At 40.4% G+C, this 22,337-nt stretch overlaps 1 protein-coding gene across 8 annotated transcripts in view; it reads left to right on the top strand.

Annotated features, from left to right (window-relative positions):
- Nucleotides 1-21,417, top strand: part of ETV1 (ETS variant transcription factor 1) — a 93,128-nt gene extending 71,711 nt beyond the window's left edge. For 7 of the 8 annotated variants that reach the window (XM_063099630.1, XM_063099629.1, XM_063099627.1 and 4 more), the window contains 5 exons: nt 641; nt 728-796; nt 3,819-3,988; nt 16,238-16,339; nt 21,196-21,417. In XM_063099630.1, the coding sequence (XP_062955700.1) occupies nt 641; nt 728-796; nt 3,819-3,988; nt 16,238-16,339; nt 21,196-21,417 (564 nt within the window). The remainder of the gene's footprint in view (nt 1-640; nt 642-727; nt 797-3,818; nt 3,989-16,237; nt 16,340-21,195) is intronic. The other variant, XM_063099628.1, reaches the window with a different exon arrangement.
- Nucleotides 21,418-22,337: the final 920 nt, after the last annotated feature.

Raw genomic sequence — 22,337 nt, 5'->3', positions numbered from 1 at the left:
TGCTGCTGTTGTTTATATTATATACGTACCATAGAGACCAATTCATTTGAGAAATAAAACTATGAAATTTCTTCCCGGTAATTAAAGATAATAACAATTAGATTAAGGTCCACAGCCAAGGATATTTGGGGGACAAAATGATTGTAAAAAACTGTTGATTTATTTTGCATTTTTTCTGTGGACTTAGTTATGTTACAGCAAAAAAAAGAAAAGCTCCCCCAACCCCCATCTTTGCTATTGAAGAAGAGAAGTTTAGCCTACCTAAATATTTCTACAAGGAAATAAGGGGGTAAAACAAATCTGTTTCCTAGCATCAGAGTAATAATGCGTGGTAAATACCAGTAATTCATTTTGATTTCCCTTTCTTCTCATTGAATAATGAAACGTAGAAGAAACTGGAAAAGGAGGTGATACATTATAAATCCTAGGTTTGACTGTGTTTACTCGAGCTGTGGTGCTTGGGTTAGTAAGAATACAAATAACTAACTTTATATCACTGTGTGCTAGGCAATATTCTAAACTTGCATATTTTTAATCACTTAATCCTCACAACAACCCTATAAAGTGGCAGGTTGTGTTACTGTCATTTTTATTTTATAGATGAGGAGACTGAGGCACAGAAGTTAAATAATGTGTCCAGGGTCAATTTCAGTGTTAATGGCTTATTTTAAAGTGTTTGTGAGCTTTATTTCTATCACAAATAAATACATTTCATTTCCCCCCACAGGCTGTATGTTTGAAAAGGGCCCCCGGCAATTTTATGATGACACCTGTGTTGTCCCAGAGAAATTTGATGGTATGTTTTTCACTGTACTTCAAGTTTTGATTTTTGTAAGAGGGAGTGGAGAGATCACCCTTGCCTCTTCTGAAAACAGTTAAAAACACTGAAAGATTTCTATGTACATCATTTATCATACACTCAATTCTAGCTAAACTTGACCTATTACAAATTTTTTCTTCCATTATGAAATGTTTTTCTTTTGTCCTATGAGAGAGTCAATTTTTGGAGATATAGTCAAAGAGCATCATTCTAGCTGGGCTTTATGTAGAATAAGAGGGGCTTTCCATTGCCCTGCTGAGCACATGCAGCTTGTTATTTGAGATTTATTGAAAGCTGATCCTGTAATTAACAAAGCAGAGAAGAAAGCATGCTACTATGGATGCGTGATGACTAATGCAGCCTCCTTTCTTTCATTGTTCATGAAAAGTGATGCATTATGGAACACAGGAACAACATAACTGCCCATTTAGTTAGTGTTTGTTAGTCCTTTTTTTCCCCCCCTAGGCAGATGTATATTACTAATGTAGCATTACTTTATAATTGCTTAAAAGGGAGTTAGGAAAGCATTACCTTTTTAATATCACTCATTATTGCAATGAAAAGGTCCCAGATGTTAGAAAAGAGTGTCAACTTAGATAGAATCTTTTCTTGACAAGAGTGGCAAGAGTTGGCATCTACAAGGAAGCTTGGGTAGAAAGTGAATAGTTAATTGATTTAGTGGTTCTTCAGAATGGGCTCCATATTTCCTGCTTTGATTGTTTAACAGGAAATGAGCAAGGGCCCTCTGATTAGCTGATTGTACAAACTTTGGGGATCATGGCTATAATGACTTGGGAGCTCTCAGAAGTTTTTAATTGTCATTATTTAAACACCAAAGTACATGCTTAGATTGCTTTTCAATTTCTAATTAGTTGCTTGAAGACTATCCTATGTTGCTGAGCTTTTTGCTACTCTTATACTTCTCAGAAGGGATGGTAAGTCTTGGATCTGCTTCCTTGGCTTCTCTTTAAATTCCTAAATTCATGCAAGGTTACAGGGTTAAAATGCCAACAGGGGTCACTTTTGGCGTTATTCTACAATACATGTTAGCTTTAACTTTTGCGTTTCAGAGGTGTGAACTGTACCATTTAGCACCTTTAGCAGATTATCACAGTTCTTAAAATATACCTTTTTCTTGAGACAAAGCATAAATTCTCTACTTCTTTGAATGATCTTCATCAGTTTCTCTCATTTTTGGTGAGCTTCTTGTTTAAGAAATCTTGAAAATTAGTAAGTGTATGTAAGGAAGAAAAATATCTCAAAACTATAGACAGAATTATGATATAATCTGGCAGGCCATAGTCTCACTAATGTTTAGAGAACTAGCTGTCTTGATTATTTATTCCCTTTGACTTTTAAACACTCTTCAATTTTATACTAAGAAAACATTTTTTGGAAGATAGTCTTTGTCTTGTATTTTATAAGTAATGGAAAACAAGAAGAAAGAAAAATGAGGGAGGTACTTTTTCATTGTACGTGGCCAGTGCGATCTATTACATTAATAGGCAGAAGCAATATAGAGACTATAAAATTTAACACTGTCTCACTCTGTCTGCATAATTGCTCAGTTACCTCCATGAAGAAATTTGTAAATCTCAGAAGGAAAAATGGAGATAAATAAAACTGTCATTTATATCAATATGAATATACCCTTCTATATTAAGGTACACTTCTAGTTAAAACCAAACATAATGACTTTTAGCAGTTATTGACTGAATAATTTTATATTTTGGTTTAGGTTTTTAGTGTTGTTCTTTCTGTAATTATTTTAAGAGGTATATTTCTCTGTACTTTACAAAGAAAGTTTTAGAAAGCTTTATAATCCTCACTTAACATAAATAGATTAGCTTGAATATATTGTCTGAATTGTCTCTTTAGTTGAGAAGAGAATTTCATGCATTAACAATGATATACTTGTAGGCACCTAGTCATTCAATCCCCAATGTGACCAATTCCACATTTTTTTGAGATGATTGGCTGCAGATAGAAGTAAATAATCAGTAGTCATGAAACTGAGTTTTTTTCTTTTTAATCAAGATAGCTGATCAGATTTACACCAAAAATATTGTGACACTAACACCTTTATTGTCATAATCTATTTAACAGATTTTACACTACATATTAATACCAAATAAATGTACTACAGACAAACCTTTCTTGCTTAAGAATTTCGATTTACAGAAAGCTCTGGCATATACATTTTTAAACTGGACTTATAGAAAAAGAATAGCAAGCTAAATTCAAGTGAGTGAAATACAAACAAGAGGTATAGAAAATAACAAACAATTTTCATTTGATGCTAGTTGAAAAAGTGGTAGCTCTAGTATGAAGGTATATGAAGGTGTGGAGGAAAGATGGTACAATGTTAATCCAAGATGGCTTGAATTACCCACGATTTTTTTCCAATTTATATAAAGTGCAAATTACGTAACTCCGAATTTAATATATTATTAAATTAGCTTTGAAATATTTGCATTAAAATTTTCAATAGTGAGTCATGTGCATGTAAATAAGGTATTTACAAATTTTAGTTTGAAGAATTTAGTTTGTACAGATAAAATGCCCAGAGCTTAAAATTGATTATCCTTCTTCAGTGTTGCTTAGAATAGTAAGTAATGGCACCAACAGTAAAAGCAAAGATATGTGATTGGGTACTATGATTTTCAACGAAATCAATGAAAAAAAAGATAGTTAATATAAAACTTGTAAGTAAATAACATCTGCATGTTATTTATATTGATACGAGATTTATTCTGCACCTGTGTGCATTTATATTGACCTGTATATGTTATATATAGTTTTCTGTAAATTTGTACATATTGCTGGTTTACATTCCACTGTTTAACTATTTTTAATTTCTATTTAATGGTAACGTATTATTTCATAGAAACTCGTAAAGTGATTGTGGTTTAATCATTTTAGTGATGGATTTAATGTAAATTTTATGTAAATAGTATGATATTGCTAATAATAGAAACTTTAAATTTTTTTAATTTAGGGGACATCAAACAAGAGCCAGGAATGTATCGGGAAGGACCCACATACCAGCGGCGGGGATCACTTCAGCTCTGGCAGTTTTTGGTAGCTCTTCTGGATGACCCTTCAAATTCTCATTTCATTGCTTGGACTGGTCGAGGCATGGAATTTAAACTGATTGAGCCTGAAGAGGTTGGTTTATAAGGAAACTGATATATTTGATTAATGTGCCCAAAGTGTACATTTTTATTGTGAAACTTAAGGGAAACTTTTTAAATTAGAAAGTGTGCAAATAAAAAGCATGTCTGCATGTAAAATCACGAATGTATTTTATGGTCCTTCCAGTTGCATACCACCATCTTGTAGAATTGATGTTGAAGAAAATTAACCAGATCATTATTAGCATAAGCCTTTATTCAAAAATGCCTGACTTGAAAAGTCTTTAAAGGAGCACCTAAGTTGGGAAAAGAGGGGGAGATTTTATGGTCCTTAGGAAAGAATGACTTGCCAAAGTTCAGCTAGATTTGGGGATGGAGGAATTGTTCTTTGAAATTAGCATCATTCTTTGGACAATCTGGATTTTGTCAAGAGGGTTGGAGAGAAATATTTAGGGACCAAAGTCGTGTGCTGAAAGGGTGGGGGAGGAACAGCTGTGTGGGATAAAGGTGTGCAAGGGCCACGGTGGAAAATTCTCAGTCCTGAAGTGTCTCTTACAAGACACAGGCCTGGTGGAAACAGTGTTTCCCTTTGATTGTTAGTGACGTCTGTTTCACATCAGCTGGACCATATACACTCTACTGGAAAGTAGTGATGAAGTTTAAAACATTGCCATAGTCCATAAGAAATTATTAAACTGAGAGGACTGCCCATGGGGAGGCTATGGCTGAATGGAACACGCTTCTATCCTGCACTCCCCCACCTCCCAATGCACATACAAATGGAGAATTTCCATGAAGAATTTCTCAGCTCAATTTTTATTTTTTGCAGGACTAACTTTAGCCTTAAGGCTACTATTGTTACAATAAATAACCCATTGATAACATTTTAGACTTCCATGGAAAGGTAACTATTATAGGAAATTTTTATCATACTAAAGATGCTCTTTTCTGCTACTATTAAAATTGATATAAAACTAGTGTAAGTCAAGGAAGTCATAGAAGATTTTTAGCTAACATGCCTATGACTCATTATATGGGTTATAGGAACTAAACAACTCAGTAAAGTTGAAAAATTCAGTAAGGATGAAAAATATTTGAAACAAAGTTATTAGTTTAATATATATACACTGGATATCTACAACCTAGGCTACTGGGCCCATACATCTTAAATTTTCTGTCTTATTAAACCATTTATTCAATCGTAATCAGATAATGGGACCTAATTTGATGTCCAGAAGATAAGGTTACATAACTTATTAAGAATTAAGAGATTATCTGGTTCATGAATGTACTAAAAGAAGTATGAAATAAAGGAGCTGGTTAATTCAATTAAGTCTCCTCCAGTTTATATCAATACTCTAGTAGCACCAGAGGGTTTGTTTTGCAGTATCTCCCTTGACACACACTAAACACATTTATACAGAGGGCTCAATATTGGAATTTGAAAATACCCATTATTGAGTATGAGCTGAATTTGTGGATGTTTGAACATTTGTAGTATGTTAAAGCTTAATTTGGCTGTCAAAAAATTTTGTTTTTCTGTAGATGTACTTATATGACATTCAGTGATAGGACCACAGAAATGTGAAGCACTGACAAATTGAGACTAGAAACACTTAGCAAAGTAATCTGAAAGCCCTTTAACATGATGGGAATATGTGCTCTTCCCCTCATGGAAGATGTTAATAATCGCTGCAAGAGTTGGTTCATGCTGGAGCTGAGCACATTCAACAGGGATTTGTATCAGTTAAATGAAAGACTCCCGCAGTGGGTAGTCAGTCAGTTCAGGGAGACCCTCCCAAGGAACAGCGAGACCACGGCTTCGGATGCAAAAACAAGAGGTTTATTGAACACACAGGTACCCGGGCGACTCAGTCTTTCGAAAGACTGGCGCGCCGAGTAGAGCTCCTGGGTCCTTTTTATAGCAAAAAGCGCGGGTACAGAAGCGAGAAGCAAGGTAATTGGTTAGTTTAAATCAAGCCAGGGGTGAACTTCGGTCAAGTGGGAGTCCTTGAAACAGCTGAGGGGCACTCTTGAAACTTTAACTGACTTGTCTATTTCTGGGAACTATCCGCCCTTTGCCTCGGGCCGGGGCCCAGGTGCATAACCACAGATATCCTGTTTGACTCTGTTCCCCTTGTTTCTTAACTTGACTTTTTGGCTGTATTTTCCCTATACCCTTGTAAAAAGCACTTCCTTCATTCCCCCATTTCTCTTGTGGATCGCTCTAATCTTAGAGCGGAATTAAAAGTTATCTTCGCCATTTAAGGTTTGGTATTTTTGCCTAAGGACCAGAATCTTAACTGCACTTACCCTATCATTGATGATTTGGACTAGTCTATTGATGACGTAGGGCCCAAGGGTGAACAACAGAAGGAGGAGTAATAGGGGCCCGGCGATGGTTGACAGTAGGGTGGTCAACCAAGGGGAGTTATTTGATCTGGTTATAAGCATTTTCATAGTTTGAGTCAGGAGGCCTGACTCTTTTAGAGGCCGGTGCATCAATTTCTGGAATATCCCAAGCCTCGAGACCCGCCGCCAGGGCACATATATCAGGGGTAAGGGAGGGCCACCAAGTCCAAAGGGGGTGGACTTCTGTCTTGAACCAGACAACCTTTCCAGTTTGGGACAGTACCTGCCAGGTGAGGGTGTTGGGCTGGTTAGGGTTATTACTTGGTAGGCTTGCTCCGCCGCCGCCGAATGCGCAACTTAAGAGGATTATCAGTCCTCTCCAGCTCCCAGGATTCATCTGGTACGGAGGGTGGCGCAGGCTTGAGGTGAGAAGCATGTACCCAGGCTGCAATGCCATCAACTTTTACTGCGGTCGGGGTGGTCAGCAATACCAGATACGGGCCTTTCCACCGAGGCTCAAGGTTGCTGGGTCGATGGCGTCTGACCAGCACTTGGTCTCCGACCTGGAACGGATGAGGGATGGCCACGGCACCTGGCTCGTATACCTCCTTGATCTGGTCCCAGATCTGGGTTTTTACAACTTCTAAAGCCTTTAAGTGAGTAAATAAGACAGGAAGAAAGTTATCATCGGGACCCAGTGTTCCTCCCAACTCAAGTATGGGGGGGGGTCCCCCGTGGAGGATTTCATAAGGGGTCAGACCAAGCTGGCCAGGGGTATTCCTGGCTCTGAACAGCGCTAAGGGAAGGAGGGCCACCCAGTCTTTTCCACCGGTCTCTAAGGCCAATTTAGTTAAGGTCTCTTTGATGGTTCTATTCATTCTCTCTACTTGACCTGAGCTCTGGGGCCTATACGCACAATGTAATTTCCAATTTATTCCCAGTTGTGTGGCCAGTCCCTGGCTTACCTGAGCAACAAAGGCTGGGCCATTATCTGACCCGATCACCTTAGGGATCCCGAAACGGGGCAGGATTTCTTCTAGTATCTTTTTACATACAGTCAGGGCCGTTTCAGTTTTGGTAGGGAAAGCTTCTACCCATCCAGAGAAAGTATCTACAAATACTAGCAGATACCTGTTCCCATACCGGCCAGGCTTTACCTCTGTAAAGTCTACTTCCCAGTATACGCCGGGTCGATCTCCCCGTTGTCTTTTTCCGGTCTCTCGGTAGGTGGTAGTCGCATTAGTCATGGCACAAGCCGGACACCGATTGGCGACTTCTTGAACGGTGGACCGGAGATTCGGGATGGAGAGGCTGGTGCGGCTCGTTAGTTGAAGGAGCTTTTCTGGTCCTAAGTGTGTTAGCTGATGTAACCGCTAAATGAATTCTTTTCCCTGGTCAGGAGTGAGCTCTCTTGGCTTGGTCCTAGCTTGAGCAGGCTCGATTGGCTCTTGAAGCTTTATAGTTTCTGCTAGCACCCTGACCGACAGGGCGGCTTGTTTTGCAGCCTCGTCGGCCCTCCGGTTCCCGGCCGCCACAGGGTTATTTCCTCTCTGGTGGCCCGGGCAGTGGATAATGGCGACCTGCTGTCCGTGTAGATGTTGATGTTTTTTCCTTCGGCTAGGCGTAATGCCTGCGTCAAGGCGATTAGCTCGGCCTTCTGGGCTGATGTCCCTTCTGGCAGGCTGCTTGCCCATACCGTCCGTTTGCCATCTACGATGGCGGCCCCTGCTCTCCGCTTACCTTCCACAATGAAGCTGCTACCGTCTGTATACCAGGCAGGCACTCCGGGCAATGGCTGGTCCTTCAGGTCCCGTCGAGTCCCAGCTTCTTCAGCAAGGATTTCTGAGCATTGGTGTACTGGGGTGGATTCTGACTCGACTGGTAGTAGGGTAGCTGGGTTCAGGACAGCAGGGGGCGCGAAAGATATCCTTTCGTTTAGCAGCAAACTCTGGTAATGAGTCATTCTGGCATTGGTCATCCACCGATTGGGGGGCTGCCGCACAATACTTTCGAGGCTGTGGGAAGCAATCACAGTCACATTTTGCCCCAAGGTTAACTTATCAGCGTCTTTGAGGAGGAGTGCCACTGCAGCAACCGCTTTTAGGCAGGTTGGCCACCCACTGGCCACTGGATCCAGTTTTTTTGATAGATAAGCTACTGGCCGTCGCCATGGTCCTAGGGTCTGAGTAAGCACTCCTCGGGCTACACCGGCTCTTTCATCTACGTATAGAGTAAATGGTTTGGTGAGGTCTGGGAGAGCCAAGGCGGGGGCAGACAGCAAGGCTTTTTTTATGTGGTCAAAAGCCTTTTGATGCTCCTCAGTCCAGGTAAAAGGAATGTTTTCCCTTGTCAGGGGGTACAAGGGTGCAGCCAGGGAAGCAAACCCAGGAATCCAGAGCCTGCAGAATCCGGCAGTACCCAGAAATTCGCGGACCTGCCTGGGGGTTGTGGGAGTAGGGATCTTCATAACTGTAGCTTTCCGGGCCGGGGTCAGCCATCTTTTTCCCTCCTTGAGCAGGTACCCCAAATAGGTGACCTCTTTCTGGCATAACTGGGCCTTTTTAGCTGATACCCGGTACCCCAACTTACTCAGTTCCTGCAAGAGCTTTTGTGTCCCTCTTTTGCAGCCTTCATATGTGGGAGCTGCCACTAGGAGGTCGTCCACATATTGGAGTAATATGACCTGGGGGTTGAGAGCCCTAAAAGGAGTTAAATCCCGGTGGAGGGCCTCGTCGAAGAGAGTGGGTGAGTTCTTGAACCCCTGTGGCAGCCGTGTCCAGGTCAGCTGACCAGCGTTACCTTTTTCTGGGTCTCTCCACTCGAACGCGAACAGTGGCTGGCTGTTGGGGTGTAGTTTGAGGCAAAAAAGGCATCCTTGAGATCCAAGACTGAGTACCAAGTGTGACTAGGCGGAAGGGAACTCAGGAGGCTGTATGGGTTTGGGACTGAGGGATGAATGTCTTGCACCCTTTTGTTAATTTCTCTCAAGTCTTGGACTGGCCGATAGTCATTGGTCCCTGGCTTTTTTACTGGTAGCAGAGGGGTGTTCCAGGGCGACTGGCAGGGCACTAAGACCCCTAGGTCTAAGAACCTTTGGATGTGGGGTCTGATGCCTTCCCGGGCTTCTTTAGTCATTGGATACTGTCGGACGGCCACCGGTGAGGCACCCGATTTCAGCTCTACTACTACTGGTGGGACGTTATTGGCCAGTCCCATACCTGTCTTTTCTGCCCATACGGTGGGAAAAAGTTGGAGCCAGGATGGGTCGATGGAGGGAGAGGCCGGCTTTTCATACAGCCGGTATTCTTCTTCTAGGTTTAGGACCAAGCACATGGTAGAGTGATCTCCCCATGTTACTTGTGGGCCCTCTGTAGAAAACTGGATTTGGGCCTTTAGTTTGGTCAGAATGTCCCGGCCCAACAGAGGAGCAGGGCACTCAGGTATGACCAAAAAGGAATGGGTCACTTGTTTATGTCCAACCTTTAAAAGTCTTTGTGTGGTCCAGGGGTAGACTTTGCTGCCGGTTGCTCCTACTACGACTGTCCGCCTGGACCCTACCTTCCCCATGGGTTGGGTCAACACCGAATGTTCAGCCCCGGTATCGACCAGAAACTCGATGGGGGTCCCCTCCACTGTCAATGTTACCCTAGGTTCGGGGAGGGGGTCCGAACCTTGACTCCCCTAGTCGTCTAGGGATAGAACCTTGGCTTCTCTGATGTTCTTTTTCCGGGGACATTCTCTTGCCCAGTGACCCTTCTCTTTACAGTACGCGCATTGGTCTTTGTCTAGAGGGGGTCTTCCATCCCTAGGTGTTTTCTTTGCCCGGTTGCTCAGGTTCCCTGTCTGCCTATCTCTAGACCCTCTTTCACCTACCACTGCGGCCAAAATCCTAGTCAAGTTTTTTTCTTGGCGCCTATCGCGCCGTCTCTCTCTCTCTTCTGTCTCTCTTTTTTCTCTTTCTTGTTTTTCCTCTTCTGTCTCTCTCTTGTGGTACACCTTTTCTGCCTCTCTCACTAAATCTTGTAAGGAATAATCTTGGAGCCCCTCTAGCCTCTGCAACTTTTTCTTGATATCTGGGGCTGCCTGTCCGATGAAGGCCATTGCAACTGCCGCCTGCTGTCCCTCAGAAGAGGGGTCAAACGGAGTGTATCTCCTATATGCCTCCATCAGGCGTTCCAAGAAAACCGAGGGGGGTTCTACCGGTCCCTGCAAGACCTCTCTTACCTTAGCCAAATTGGTGGGGCGCCGGGCTGCCCCTTTGAGACCTGCCACTAGAGTCCGGCGGTAGACCAGAAGACGCTCCCTACCTTCGGCCGTGTTGTAATCCCATTGAGGTCGATTGAGGGGGAAGGCCTCATTAATGAGGTTCTCGAGTTGTGTAGGGGCCCCGTTGTCCCCGAGAACGTTCTTGCGGGCCTCCAGAAGAATCCTTTCTCGCTCTTCAGTGGTGAAGAGGATCTGGAGTAGCTGTTGGCAATCGTCCCAAGTGGGCTGGTGAGAGAACATAAGGGACTCAAGAAGTCCCGTGAGTCCTGCTGGTTTTTCAGAAAAAGACGGGTGGTTAGACTTCCAATTGTAAAGATCTGCTGAGGAAAAAGGCCAATACTGTAGAGGGACCAAGCCATTAGGCTCAGCTGGGGGCCCTATGGCTCGGAGGGGCAAAGCTACGGTGGAGTCAGGACCGGAGCCGTCTCTCGGACTGCGAGGTTGGCGGCTCCTAGTCCCCGCAGCCGGTCCCTCAGGGCTAGGATCACCGGGCGCTCGGCCTGGTGCCGATCTGTTTCCCTGAGGGGCCAGAGGGGGCAGCGGAGCCGCCGGGTAAGGTGGGGTTTCAGAGAGAGAAAATAGGTCATCTGGTGTCGGGAGGACGGGGGGTTGGGGAGGGGCGGAAGGCTTCCTTGTAGGTGGCCTTTGAGTATTTTCTGATCCCGAAACAACAGCGACTTTGCTGGAGGGTGGCACCCAGGGAGGGGGATTCTGGGCGAGGTCTTGCCATACCACGACACAGGCAACCTGGTCCGGGTGTCCTCCGGTCTCCTGAAAAACAATCTTTTTAACTGCAAAAATGACAGTAAGATCAAAGGTTCCCTCTGGCGGCCAACCTACGCCGAATGTGGGCCACTCAGACGAACAGAAAGTCTGCCATTTTCCTTTTTTGATCTCCATGGACAGATTGTGAGCCCTGGCTTTGACATCTTTCCAATGATCTAGAGTAAGGGAGAGGGGCGTAAGGGCACTTTGCCCCATCTCGAAAATTTCCAATAGGGGAACGACGACGCAAAGACCTATCACAACTAAGACAAAAAGAAACCAGAAACGGCGACGAGACCGAGTGCCGTAGAAATAGAAGAAAGAGTCCGATGGCAGAGCGCGCCTCCCGAGACGCGGTGAGACCAAAACACAATAATCCTCTGCCAAGGGGTCCACCAGGCGTCCCTGGTCCTCCCCTGATCCTGGGACGTCTCCCAGGATTGCCGGGTGGCGAGCCCCCGAACACGTCTGTTCGCTACCCGCACTTCGCTCCCAGAGCGACTAACCCGGAACAAACTGAAACCAAAATGCGCGCGCTCAGAAAAGACAGTCGAAATCACTGAGTCAGACACAGAGACGAGACACAGAAACGAGACACAGAACGACTGCTGGCCAGCTTACCTCCCGTTGGTGGGTCGGTGGTCCCTGGGTGGGGGTCTCCGATCCCGGACGAGCCCCCAAATGAAAGACTCCCGCAGTGGGTAGTCAGTCAGTTCAGGGAGACCCTCCCAAGGAACAGCGAGACCACGGCTTCGGATGCAAAAACAAGAGGTTTATTGAACACACAGGTACCCGGGCGACTCAGTCTTTCGAAAGACTGGCGCGCCGAGTAGAGCTCCTGGGTCCTTTTTATAGCAAAAAGCGCGGGTACAGAAGCGAGAAGCAAGGTAATTGGTTAGTTTAAATCAAGCCAGGGGTGAACTTCGGTCAAGTGGGAGTCCTTGAAACAGCTGAGGGGCACTCTTGAAACTTTAACTGACTTGTCTATTTCTGGGAACTATCCGCCCTTTGCCTCGGGCCGGGGCCCAGGTGCATAACCACAGATATCCTGTTTGACTCTGTTCCCCTTGTTTCTTAACTTGACTTTTTGGCTGTATTTTCCCTATACCCTTGTAAAAAGCACTTCCTTCAAAACAGTTATTTCCCTCCACCTGTGATTAAAATAAACTGAGCAGAAACAGAATGTTTTATTTTTGTCATGTATTTATTAAGTAGAGGACATTGCTGAATTATGTCAGTAATTCTTGATCCACTCAGAAGAGTAAAAATTCTTCCTCAAGTGAATAAGTTCTTTTTATGGTAACTGTTGACTTTTATGATGATCAAGTTTGAATAAGTAAAATAGAAGATTTGACCAGATGACTATTAAATTCCATCAAATTCTGAGTATCTGTGATTTTTAAATGCAGGAAAGACAGGCAATTACATCTGTTCCATACAACAAACTGACATTTAGACAACTTTTCTGTAGCAGACTCGTAAAGTAAAAAAGGGCTGGGTAATTCAGAGTCAGCAGACCATTTCCAAATAGTCACTAACTCAATGGGAATTGTGTAATAAGCACTGAATGTCTCCTGAGGCTTTTGTTCAAAATGAAACATCCCGTTTCTGATTGCTGCAATGCTCATTGTTGTGACTGTTTCCATCAAGCAGTGACCATGGTATCTTATTTAAATTTCTTTGGAAAGTGTTTGTGAAATGTCTTCAGCCTATCTGGCCCATGGTCACCCTCTACTACATAGCGGCACTCTGGGTGTCTGTGTCAACACAACTCATAAAGATGTCTCTGAAGCCCTCTTGTTGGAATTACTCATGGGTTCCATTTCTTTATATTTCGTCTTGCAGTTTAAAATGGCACTGAGGAGCTGGCTGGTTAGCTCAGTTGTTTAGAGCGTGGCTTTGTGTATTAGTCCATTTTGTGTTGCTGTAACAGGAATACCTGAGACTAGGTAATTTATAAAGAACAGAGGTTTATTTGGCTTATGATTCTGGGATAGCTGCATCTGGCACAGGCCTAAAGCTGCTTCTACTTATGGTGGAAAGCGACAGACAGCCAGCAGGTACAAGCAGATCACATGGTGAGAGGAAGCAAGAGAGAGAGAAAGGAGGTGCCAGGGTCTTTTAAAAAACCAGCTCTTGAGGGAACTAATAAAGCGAGATCTCACTCCGGACCCTCACCCCCAGGGAGAGCATTAACCCATTCATGAGGGAGCTGCCCCTATAACTCAAACTGCCACACTGGGGATCAAATTTCCACATGAGTTCTGGGAGGACAATACATCCAAACTCCATCACCTTGTAACACCAAAATTCCCTGTACAGGCAACTGCCAAAAAAAAAAAAAAAAAAAAATGTCACTGAGTGAGACCCTGACCTGCACTGATTATCTGGTCAGTGTGTTTGGGAAACTTAGCAAACATATATTCTTTAATTTCTCTCTTTTTGATTTATTTGTGATAAGGAGATATTGTTTTCAAATTAACCATGAATGCTTGGGAATTATTCTAGGAAATAACTACTAACATATTAATTAATTAATTATTCCAGGAAACAACTACTAACATATATGTTTTGTGGAACTCAGTGTAAAATGATATTCACGTTGTTGATCTGGAAGAATTACCAGGAAGTCTGATATCCAGGCTCTGACTATAATTTCCAGGTTCACTGTTACATATTAGAGCATGATTTTTAAAAATAAGTTCAATAATGCTTGAACTGTTACACTGTCCCATTTAATTCATTTGGCAGGAAGAGGGAATGCCACAGTGCCACCCATCTTTTTACTCTCCTTCCTCACAGCCTGATCTTTCATTTGAAGGAGTATTATAAGGAAGTCACTGGAGGTGTTGCCGTGATCTCTCCCACTCCATGTTGAAAATTGTGCCTTGGCTTTGACGGATGCTGGATACAGTGGCAATTTGGGTCATCTGTGAGGGCTAAAAGGACTTTCTTAGTGGGTGTGTGGTCTATGTGGCCTGGCAATTATTTATGTCACCTGTTCATTTTAAACTTCTGTTCTGTCTGCATCTCACAGGCATATAGCTGTGTTCTATTTCCCTCAACTTTATCAGGAACATGACACTGAAACAACTCTAGGAATACATTTTATCATCTTAGAATGTCTACTAATAGCCACGATGCTGAGAATTAACTGGCATCATCAGAGTCTAACTCTGTTTATGCTATTGAAAAATCATATTTCTCACCCCAGTGGCCTCTGCAATGCTGTCTTAAAGTTAGTTATGAGCATTTTGTTTTCTAGGTACATCCTGGTGAGTTTCTAGAAAAGAATCATTTAGAGATGAATAAATATTCAGAAATTGTTGTTTAATTTAAGGAGATATCAGTAATTTATTTTCACCTCCCTTCCAGCTTTGCATGCTGTTCAGCTGCCATGTCTATTAAAGATTCACTGATGTCCATTGTAAGGTTTTTGAAAGACGTTTTATTCAGAAAATGTTTTCATTTCTTATTGGCCCCCTCCTCTTTTCAGTATTGCTCCAAACATTTACATTAAAATGAAGTTTATCTTTGGAAAGTTAAGATGTACCTGCCACTGTGATTGTCTGCTTGGATATATAATCTTGTCTCTGTTACGTCACATTTCTCTACTCTTAAAAAAGTATACTGATTCATGTGACTAAAGCACATTGTATCTTCATTCAGAGAATCCAAATTAGTGAGAGAGAAAAATAGCAAAGATTGGTATTTTTAAAAGAAGAAAAAAAATCCCTGGAGAAAGGTTATTGTTAATAAAGTAGAGAGAGACAGAATGATCTCTTTGAAAAGTATTCTATTTTAGTGTATGTGACATAGCAACAACTTGGACTTTCTTGGAAATGAAGGAACACACTAACCCTATTAGATAATGCTCTCTTGGGGTTACCTAGGTTTGCATGGCAGCTGCAGTTTCTGTTCAGACTAATAAAAAGTGGAAATTAATGAGAACGTGACTTTAGCTGGGATAGCATAAAAGCCAGCTACACTATTCTTTATAATGCTTCTGCTAGCCCTGGGTGGTAATGAGGTAGGGATATATATATATATATATATATGCATTGAGGGAGGAGGTTTTTTTAAAGCTCTATTAAAGCACTCTGTCTTAGCCAGATATGTTGCTCCTCAAAAGCCACATAATAAAAAGTTCAGATTTTTTTTTTATTAAACAACAAAGTAGACATTCTGCTTCAGAGATTTTTGTTTGTAGATTCTTATACATGATGACCTTTTCTAATTCCTTCTTATTTTTAGCATCCAATTACTGTTCTCTAAATGAATGCTTAATTCTCCAGTTTAGTATTGGCTACAATTTTATTCTGAGGCTGCTGCAGGCAATAAAAATTATTTGCAGTTCAGTTTTTTAATTTGTATACTGTTTCCTCTGCGACACACTCCACCACTTGTTTACTCTTTTATATAGTATGGAGCAGGGTATCTTTTTTCTTTGGTTTATGGTAACCTCAATACAACTACTTTACAAAAAGATCTCTAAGCTGTATTTAATATATAGCTTTTGTCTAAAAAACTAAGAAGGCGAAAACATCCCCTCCAGCTTTACAGCATATTTCAGAATACAAAACTTTTGCCACATTTTGGTGAATCACAGCCTGTTCATTCCCGTTGTAAACACATTCCCTTATTTCCATTTAATTTTGTATCCAAAACAATAGTGACAAAGAATTCTATTGTGATGTTTGAGAATGATCACTGCACGCCTGGCTTCAAAAGCAAACCAGGACACAGGAAATTCAGATCACGAAAGCTTTTGCTACTTTTCTTATGTCTTTGATTTGGACATGTTTTGGAGGATTTGGAAATAATTAATTAACTAATTTTTTATACAGTATGCTGATAAGTTAATACTTAACACTACAGTGTAATTCTGTTTTGGTGACAGGTGGCCCGGCGCTGGGGCATTCAGAAAAACAGGCCAGCTATGAACTATGATAAACTTAGCCGTTCACTCCGCTATTATTACGAGAAGGGAATCATGCAAAAGGTGAGCAGCTAATACAGCATTAAAGTTCATTAAAATGCTGCACATTAATCCGCACATCTCATCTTAACAAATGCTTATCTTTTGGTTTTGGTATTACAAGCCTTTCTATTTATAAGTTCATGGACATTGTAGACAAATGGTTAATAATATTCAGTACAGAATACCAGGCTTTTTGGAAGTTCCTCCATTGCTGCACATGGTTAAAGAAAAAAGTCATTTCAGTATTAATATTGCATCTAATCTATGTATCTCCAGAAGTTATTATTCTGTAGCATGTTGCACAATTATATAATTTAGAAAAGCTTTTGTTTATAGATTCCAATGAAAATAAAGAATCTTAGACTAATTCTTATTTTTTTCTTGTTCTGACTCTTATAACATTCTTATTCTCATTTGTAAAAACATTTTTTTCTTGCCTGAAATCTTTTATTTGACAGTTTAACATTTATATCATTTATTAAAAAGAAATATTTGATCTTATTTGGTTGGTAGAACAAAGTTCAATATATTTTATTTCACATGTGCTTCCCTTAGTATTTGAAAGTAGCTTTTTAAGAAAGGGTAGAGATAAAACAAATGAATTATACTTATAATAAAATATAAAATTTTAAAGAAGACAGTGAATCAGTGAATAAATAAAAACACATGAATATTTGTTATTATTATATCTTTAGGCTTGTATGGGTATTAAAATCTAATTGCTTTAACTGTGAAACAAGTTTATAATTTATCCATTGCAGACATTACAGTTTTATTATGTATCCTTTGTTTATTTGGGGGTTCATGAACATAGTTATGTGTTATAGATTATGACATATTTTTATGTCACCATACTTATACCAAGAAAAACAAGACCAGTTGCCACATGAAACAATAGAACAGAGGGAAATAGCACTGTTGAGTTTCCTGGAACATAAGGAATCACAGTGCTCTGGAATTTGCCAGCTCAGATGTTTCAACTTCCAAGATCCTTGAAAGATAAAGTTGAACTAGATTTTCAATTGCTTCCTGTTGCCTGAGTCTCACCTTCAAAACGTGTAACTGTACACTACCTGCTCCTCTTGTCTTTTCCAGCTCAACCCTGGGTTCACTTTTAATTCCTTTCTTTTTCTCACACTCCACACTCATTTGTAGCCATATCCTTTCAAATACCTCCCATTCCTTCATTTTCACCAGCATCTTCCTAGTGCAGGGACACACCTGCTGGGCTCTCACCGTAGGTTCTCAGCAGTTTCCCTGAGCAATATATTGCACAGCAGTAAAAGATAATGCAATCATGAGTTAGGTTTGAATACTAGCTTCTCACGGGTTCACATTTTGAACAGATTCTTCTTCTCCTAAATGGTGATATTCTTACCTCATTAAAGTTTCTGTGATTTTAAAATGAAGTAATGTACTTGAGCTGCATTGTGTTATACTGGGACAATAAAAGTCTCCAGTAAATAGTATCTCTTAATGCATCTCACATCCTGAAGTCAGGGTAAGCAAAGGCATATTTGGCCTGTGTGTCTTGACTGTTAAGTAAGTCCCTTATTAAAGTGAGCACTCACAGAAAGCTAAGAATTATAAAGTTCCTTATTATACCTCACCTTTTAGATAAAGTGGTTGATAAGGGTATCTCCAGGATGTCATGCCCAGACTTAAATATTCTCAAATGTGTTTAAACTTACTACTATTATCACCACTTCCACATTCCCATTTATTTATTCTCTTATCCATATTCCATTTATGTATCCTCTTGTTTTAATAAATTAATAAGGCAAAATGCTATTACATAATGACATTGACACTGAACTACAGATAATAATGTTGCTCCTCACACTTCTCTCTATTAGGCTGTAACTGCCAAAGGAAACTATTTACAGCTCACTTATCAGCTAATAAAGGAAAATAAAATGCTCTGTGTGGCAGACCTTTTGGGATGTCACTGTGTAATGTAAGAAAGGGCAGGTTGTTTTATAGCCAAACATGCAAACGTGCTTTCTAAATGTGCCTAGAACAACAATCAACGCCCCTCACAACGTTTACTCTTCTTGTTGATACGTGTGGAGCATTCTACTTGCTGTTCCCTGGCATACCTTGACTCAATGCACCACTCATGTTCTTCGCAGAGTGCCCAGCCCTAGTCATCTTTACCTGTTAACATATGCACCAGTCTGCTTGTTAAGTAAATTCTATTATCATCATTCAGAGGAATACTATGCAGTTCTTTAAAAAAAACTTGTGATATGGAATTATATATTTCAACATGTAGGGGAAAATATTTGTATGAACGAATTTGTCCATTGGTTTAAGACTTTATATGGGTGTATGTGGTGTAAAAATATAAATTAAAAGATTAGCACATAAAAAAAAATAACCAAGTAGGAGGTCTCAACATGTAAAAAAATTAAAAAGTGGTAATTAATTTCAGTAGTTATAAAAGAAATAAGAAACGGTAGAATAATGCTTATTATACCTTATGGGCAATGCATGTGTGTACTTCTATTTCAAAATTTAGAAATACCTAGAAAAATATATACCAATATTTTCACAGTATTTATATTTTGGATGATATAATCTATAATTCCTAATTTTAGTATTCAGTTACTTTTAAAATTTTAGAAGTTAAAACATGATTTAAATACCCAGACTTTGAAAGCACAGCAGAAAAACTACCTCCTTGTTTACTTCTGATTCATCTTCCCTCTAAAATTCCTGTTTTTCTATCTCAGTGTTCAATTTGGGAATACTTAGTGTACAGCATTTTCCGCATTGTAACTGCTTTACTAATAATGGAAGACATTATTTCCCTTGGTTGGTTTTCAGTCCTTGTTCTAAACCCAGCAGTATTTAACATGGTCTAATAAATATAGTAGCAGCCCTAAAAATGTTTATTCAAAAGAAAAACAGAAGGTTGCAGTGAGTAAAGGCAGAGTCTAAGAGATTTTATAATCTTGATTGCTTATTATATATTTTAATTTCCCACAGTGAAAAGTTTTTCATTTATCACATCATTTCTAATTATAGCCAGTAGCAACAGGTTGGACAAAAAAAAATCTAGAACCAAAAGCAGTGTCTCTCTCTCTGAAGCCCCAAACAACACAAACAGGTTATAAAACGCTCAGAGGCATGCAGGCTGTTTATTTCATTTTATTTCTCAAAATATTTTGAACAAGGGAAAACTAGCATGTATTATCTCAGCTTTTTTTCTGATATTGCCTATTTTTATTTTTATGGTAATTTCACCATTTCATCTTTAGGAACTTACTTTCCTTTGTACAAAGGACTAAAGTCGATGGATTTCCATCGGGCTCCTCCATTAGCCATGGGCTGTGCTGGAGACTCCATCTCCGTCTCTCTCCAGGCTTCTCACGAGCCACTCCTGTGTCCATTTCACAAAACAGAGAACTGAGGGGCAGATTAAGAAACACATTCGAATTCATAAAAACCACTAAGCGTCTGACTCTTTCAAATCCAAAAATATCCATATTATTTGGATTCTCGGAAGTGGTTCCTCTTACTCGAATTCAGGGCCAAAATGCTGTAAATCTGAGTCCAGAGCAGCAGTGTTCTTTGGCAGTTGTTCTTTTCTTGCCAAATGTATGCAGACAGTTTATAAACCATGAGCACTCTGTTCCCCCACATCACAGAGCAACTAGCAATGCCTTAGCAACTAGCAATGCCTTTTTGATATGAGGAAACACAGAGGTGTTGAGTGTTTTCTAAAATTACAGAACTCTCCACACACACACACACACACACACACACACACACACACACACACACACACACCACACACACACACACACACACACACACACACACACCACACACACACACACACACACACACACACACACACACAGAGTTATATCAGACTAAATGCAAAGAACTCTATCTGTCCACCACCCCGATGGGTTTTGAGCCTCTCAGCATTATCTTTTAATGGGAGAGAGATTTGGCTCACTCAACTGTTTATCATTTTCTAGAAAAGCATTCCTCTTCAGAATTTAAGATTGGGAATGTCATTCCCTACAAATGATGCTACTCCTCCTTTATTTCAGGCAGTTGTCATATCGTTTTCTCATTTCCTCCCTACACATTGTGTATTTTAAATTCTGTTCACTTTTTTACACCTCTTACTTCAATTTGATGCTTTGCACACATCCTTAAGTTCTGTCTAATGCATCTTGCCTTCATTTTTAAAAGTGATGTACCCAGGATAATACTGTCTGTCCTCTTGATTCATGTTTCATTTGAATAAGGCTATGTATCTTTTTTTTAGATGAAAACAGTGCAGGAAAAAAAGAAAAAAGGCAGCAGCAAGCAGCAGCTCACCCTGTGCATTAGTGAATCACTAGCCTAGTCTTATTAGGAATAAAACACATTTTTCTTTTAAGGTTTGAAAGTTTACTTTCTCTACCATTTCAGAAATGTCATATTAAGGAGACACTGTGCCTTAAAGCTCCAGGTTTTTACAAGTATAGATATTCCCTTTCAAAACAGAGGAAAAACATGTCGATGTGGAGTACCTGAATTAAATCAGTGATTTCTTTTTCAAAATAACAGTGTAGATTTACCTTTATATAAAAGCAAGCAAACTGCTGAGCTTTCTAGCTGTACCTGGAATGAATTAATTATTATTCAAGGTCAGCATTTTGCATTTCTCTTGATTGACCTGTAGTTTATTCCACAAAGTGAGGACTTTGTTCTTCTCTGTGTATCTATTACTTGGTTACTTTTTTTCTTTTGTTATCTCCTTTCTGGTATATTAAACCATGTTTATGTTTTTTTTTTTTTTTTTTTTTTCCTTTCCTGTCCTTCCCCATCTGGGGATGGTGAGGATGGGTTTTTCTCTTCCATGTTATCATTAGGTGGCTGGAGAGAGATATGTCTACAAATTTGTGTGTGATCCAGAAGCCCTTTTCTCCATGGCCTTTCCAGATAATCAGCGCCCGCTGCTGAAGACAGATATGGAACGCCACATCAACGAGGAGGACACGGTGCCTCTGTCTCACTTTGATGAGAGCATGGCCTACATGCCAGAAGGGGGCTGCTGCAACCCCCACCCCTACAACGAAGGCTATGTGTATTAACACAAGTGACAGTCAAGCAGGGTGTCCTCGTGCTTTTCCTCTTTCTGCAAGATACGGAGTATCTCTGATTCTCTTCAATCTTTATTTTATTTTTGTTGTTTGTATTTTATTTTTAAATAATAATACACAAAAAGGGGCTTTTCCTGTTGCATTATTCTGTGGTCTGCCATGGACTGTGCACTTTATTGGAGGGTGGGTGGGAGTAATCTAAACATTTATTCTATGTAGCAGGAAGATAATGGGTGAATGGGCAGAGGGATTTGGGGATTACTTTTTACTTAAGCTTGTGATGGGGTCCTACAGGTTTTAAGTATGATGAAGCTATATCATGTCTATTTGATTTCATAACAACATAAGATAATGTTCATTTTCTCTGGGTGTCTATGGTACAGTTAATTTCACATTGTGTAAATATCCACTTGGAGACTATTTGCCTTGGGCATTTTCCCCCGTCATTTCTGAGTCTCTGCAGGTGTACAAAAAACCCAATCTACTGTAAATGGAAGTTTAATTGTTAGAAATGACTGTTTTTGCACCTCTTGTAAAAAGATATTTAGCGATTGCATTTGCCGGTTTTTGTTTTGTTTTGCTTTATATATGACTTGCAGGGGATAACCATAAAATGAGTAATTCTCTCTGAAGTTGAGTAATCACTATAACTGTAAATGAGGGGCACAGTTTTGGACTCTGGCTACCAACTGAGTCACAGGCCAGTAGCATTACACATATCTGGTGCCACCTTGTTGTTCAGATACAGATCATATTGTCTTTTAAATATTTTGAAACCCATTTCAGTTAAATAATGACATGTCATGGTCCTTTGGAATTTTCACTTAAATGTTAAATCTGGGATCACGATGAAGCAAAAAAAAATCTGTCTCCTTTCAGTTCCTTCAGTACATAAATACATTATTTAATCA

The sequence above is a fragment of the Cynocephalus volans genome, chromosome 6 (genome assembly GCF_027409185.1).
Source record: "Cynocephalus volans isolate mCynVol1 chromosome 6, mCynVol1.pri, whole genome shotgun sequence".
NCBI classification, from domain to species: domain Eukaryota; kingdom Metazoa; phylum Chordata; class Mammalia; order Dermoptera; family Cynocephalidae; genus Cynocephalus; species Cynocephalus volans.
The sequence above is the reverse complement of the archived record's forward strand: the minus strand, read 5'-3'. Positions and strand labels throughout refer to the sequence as shown.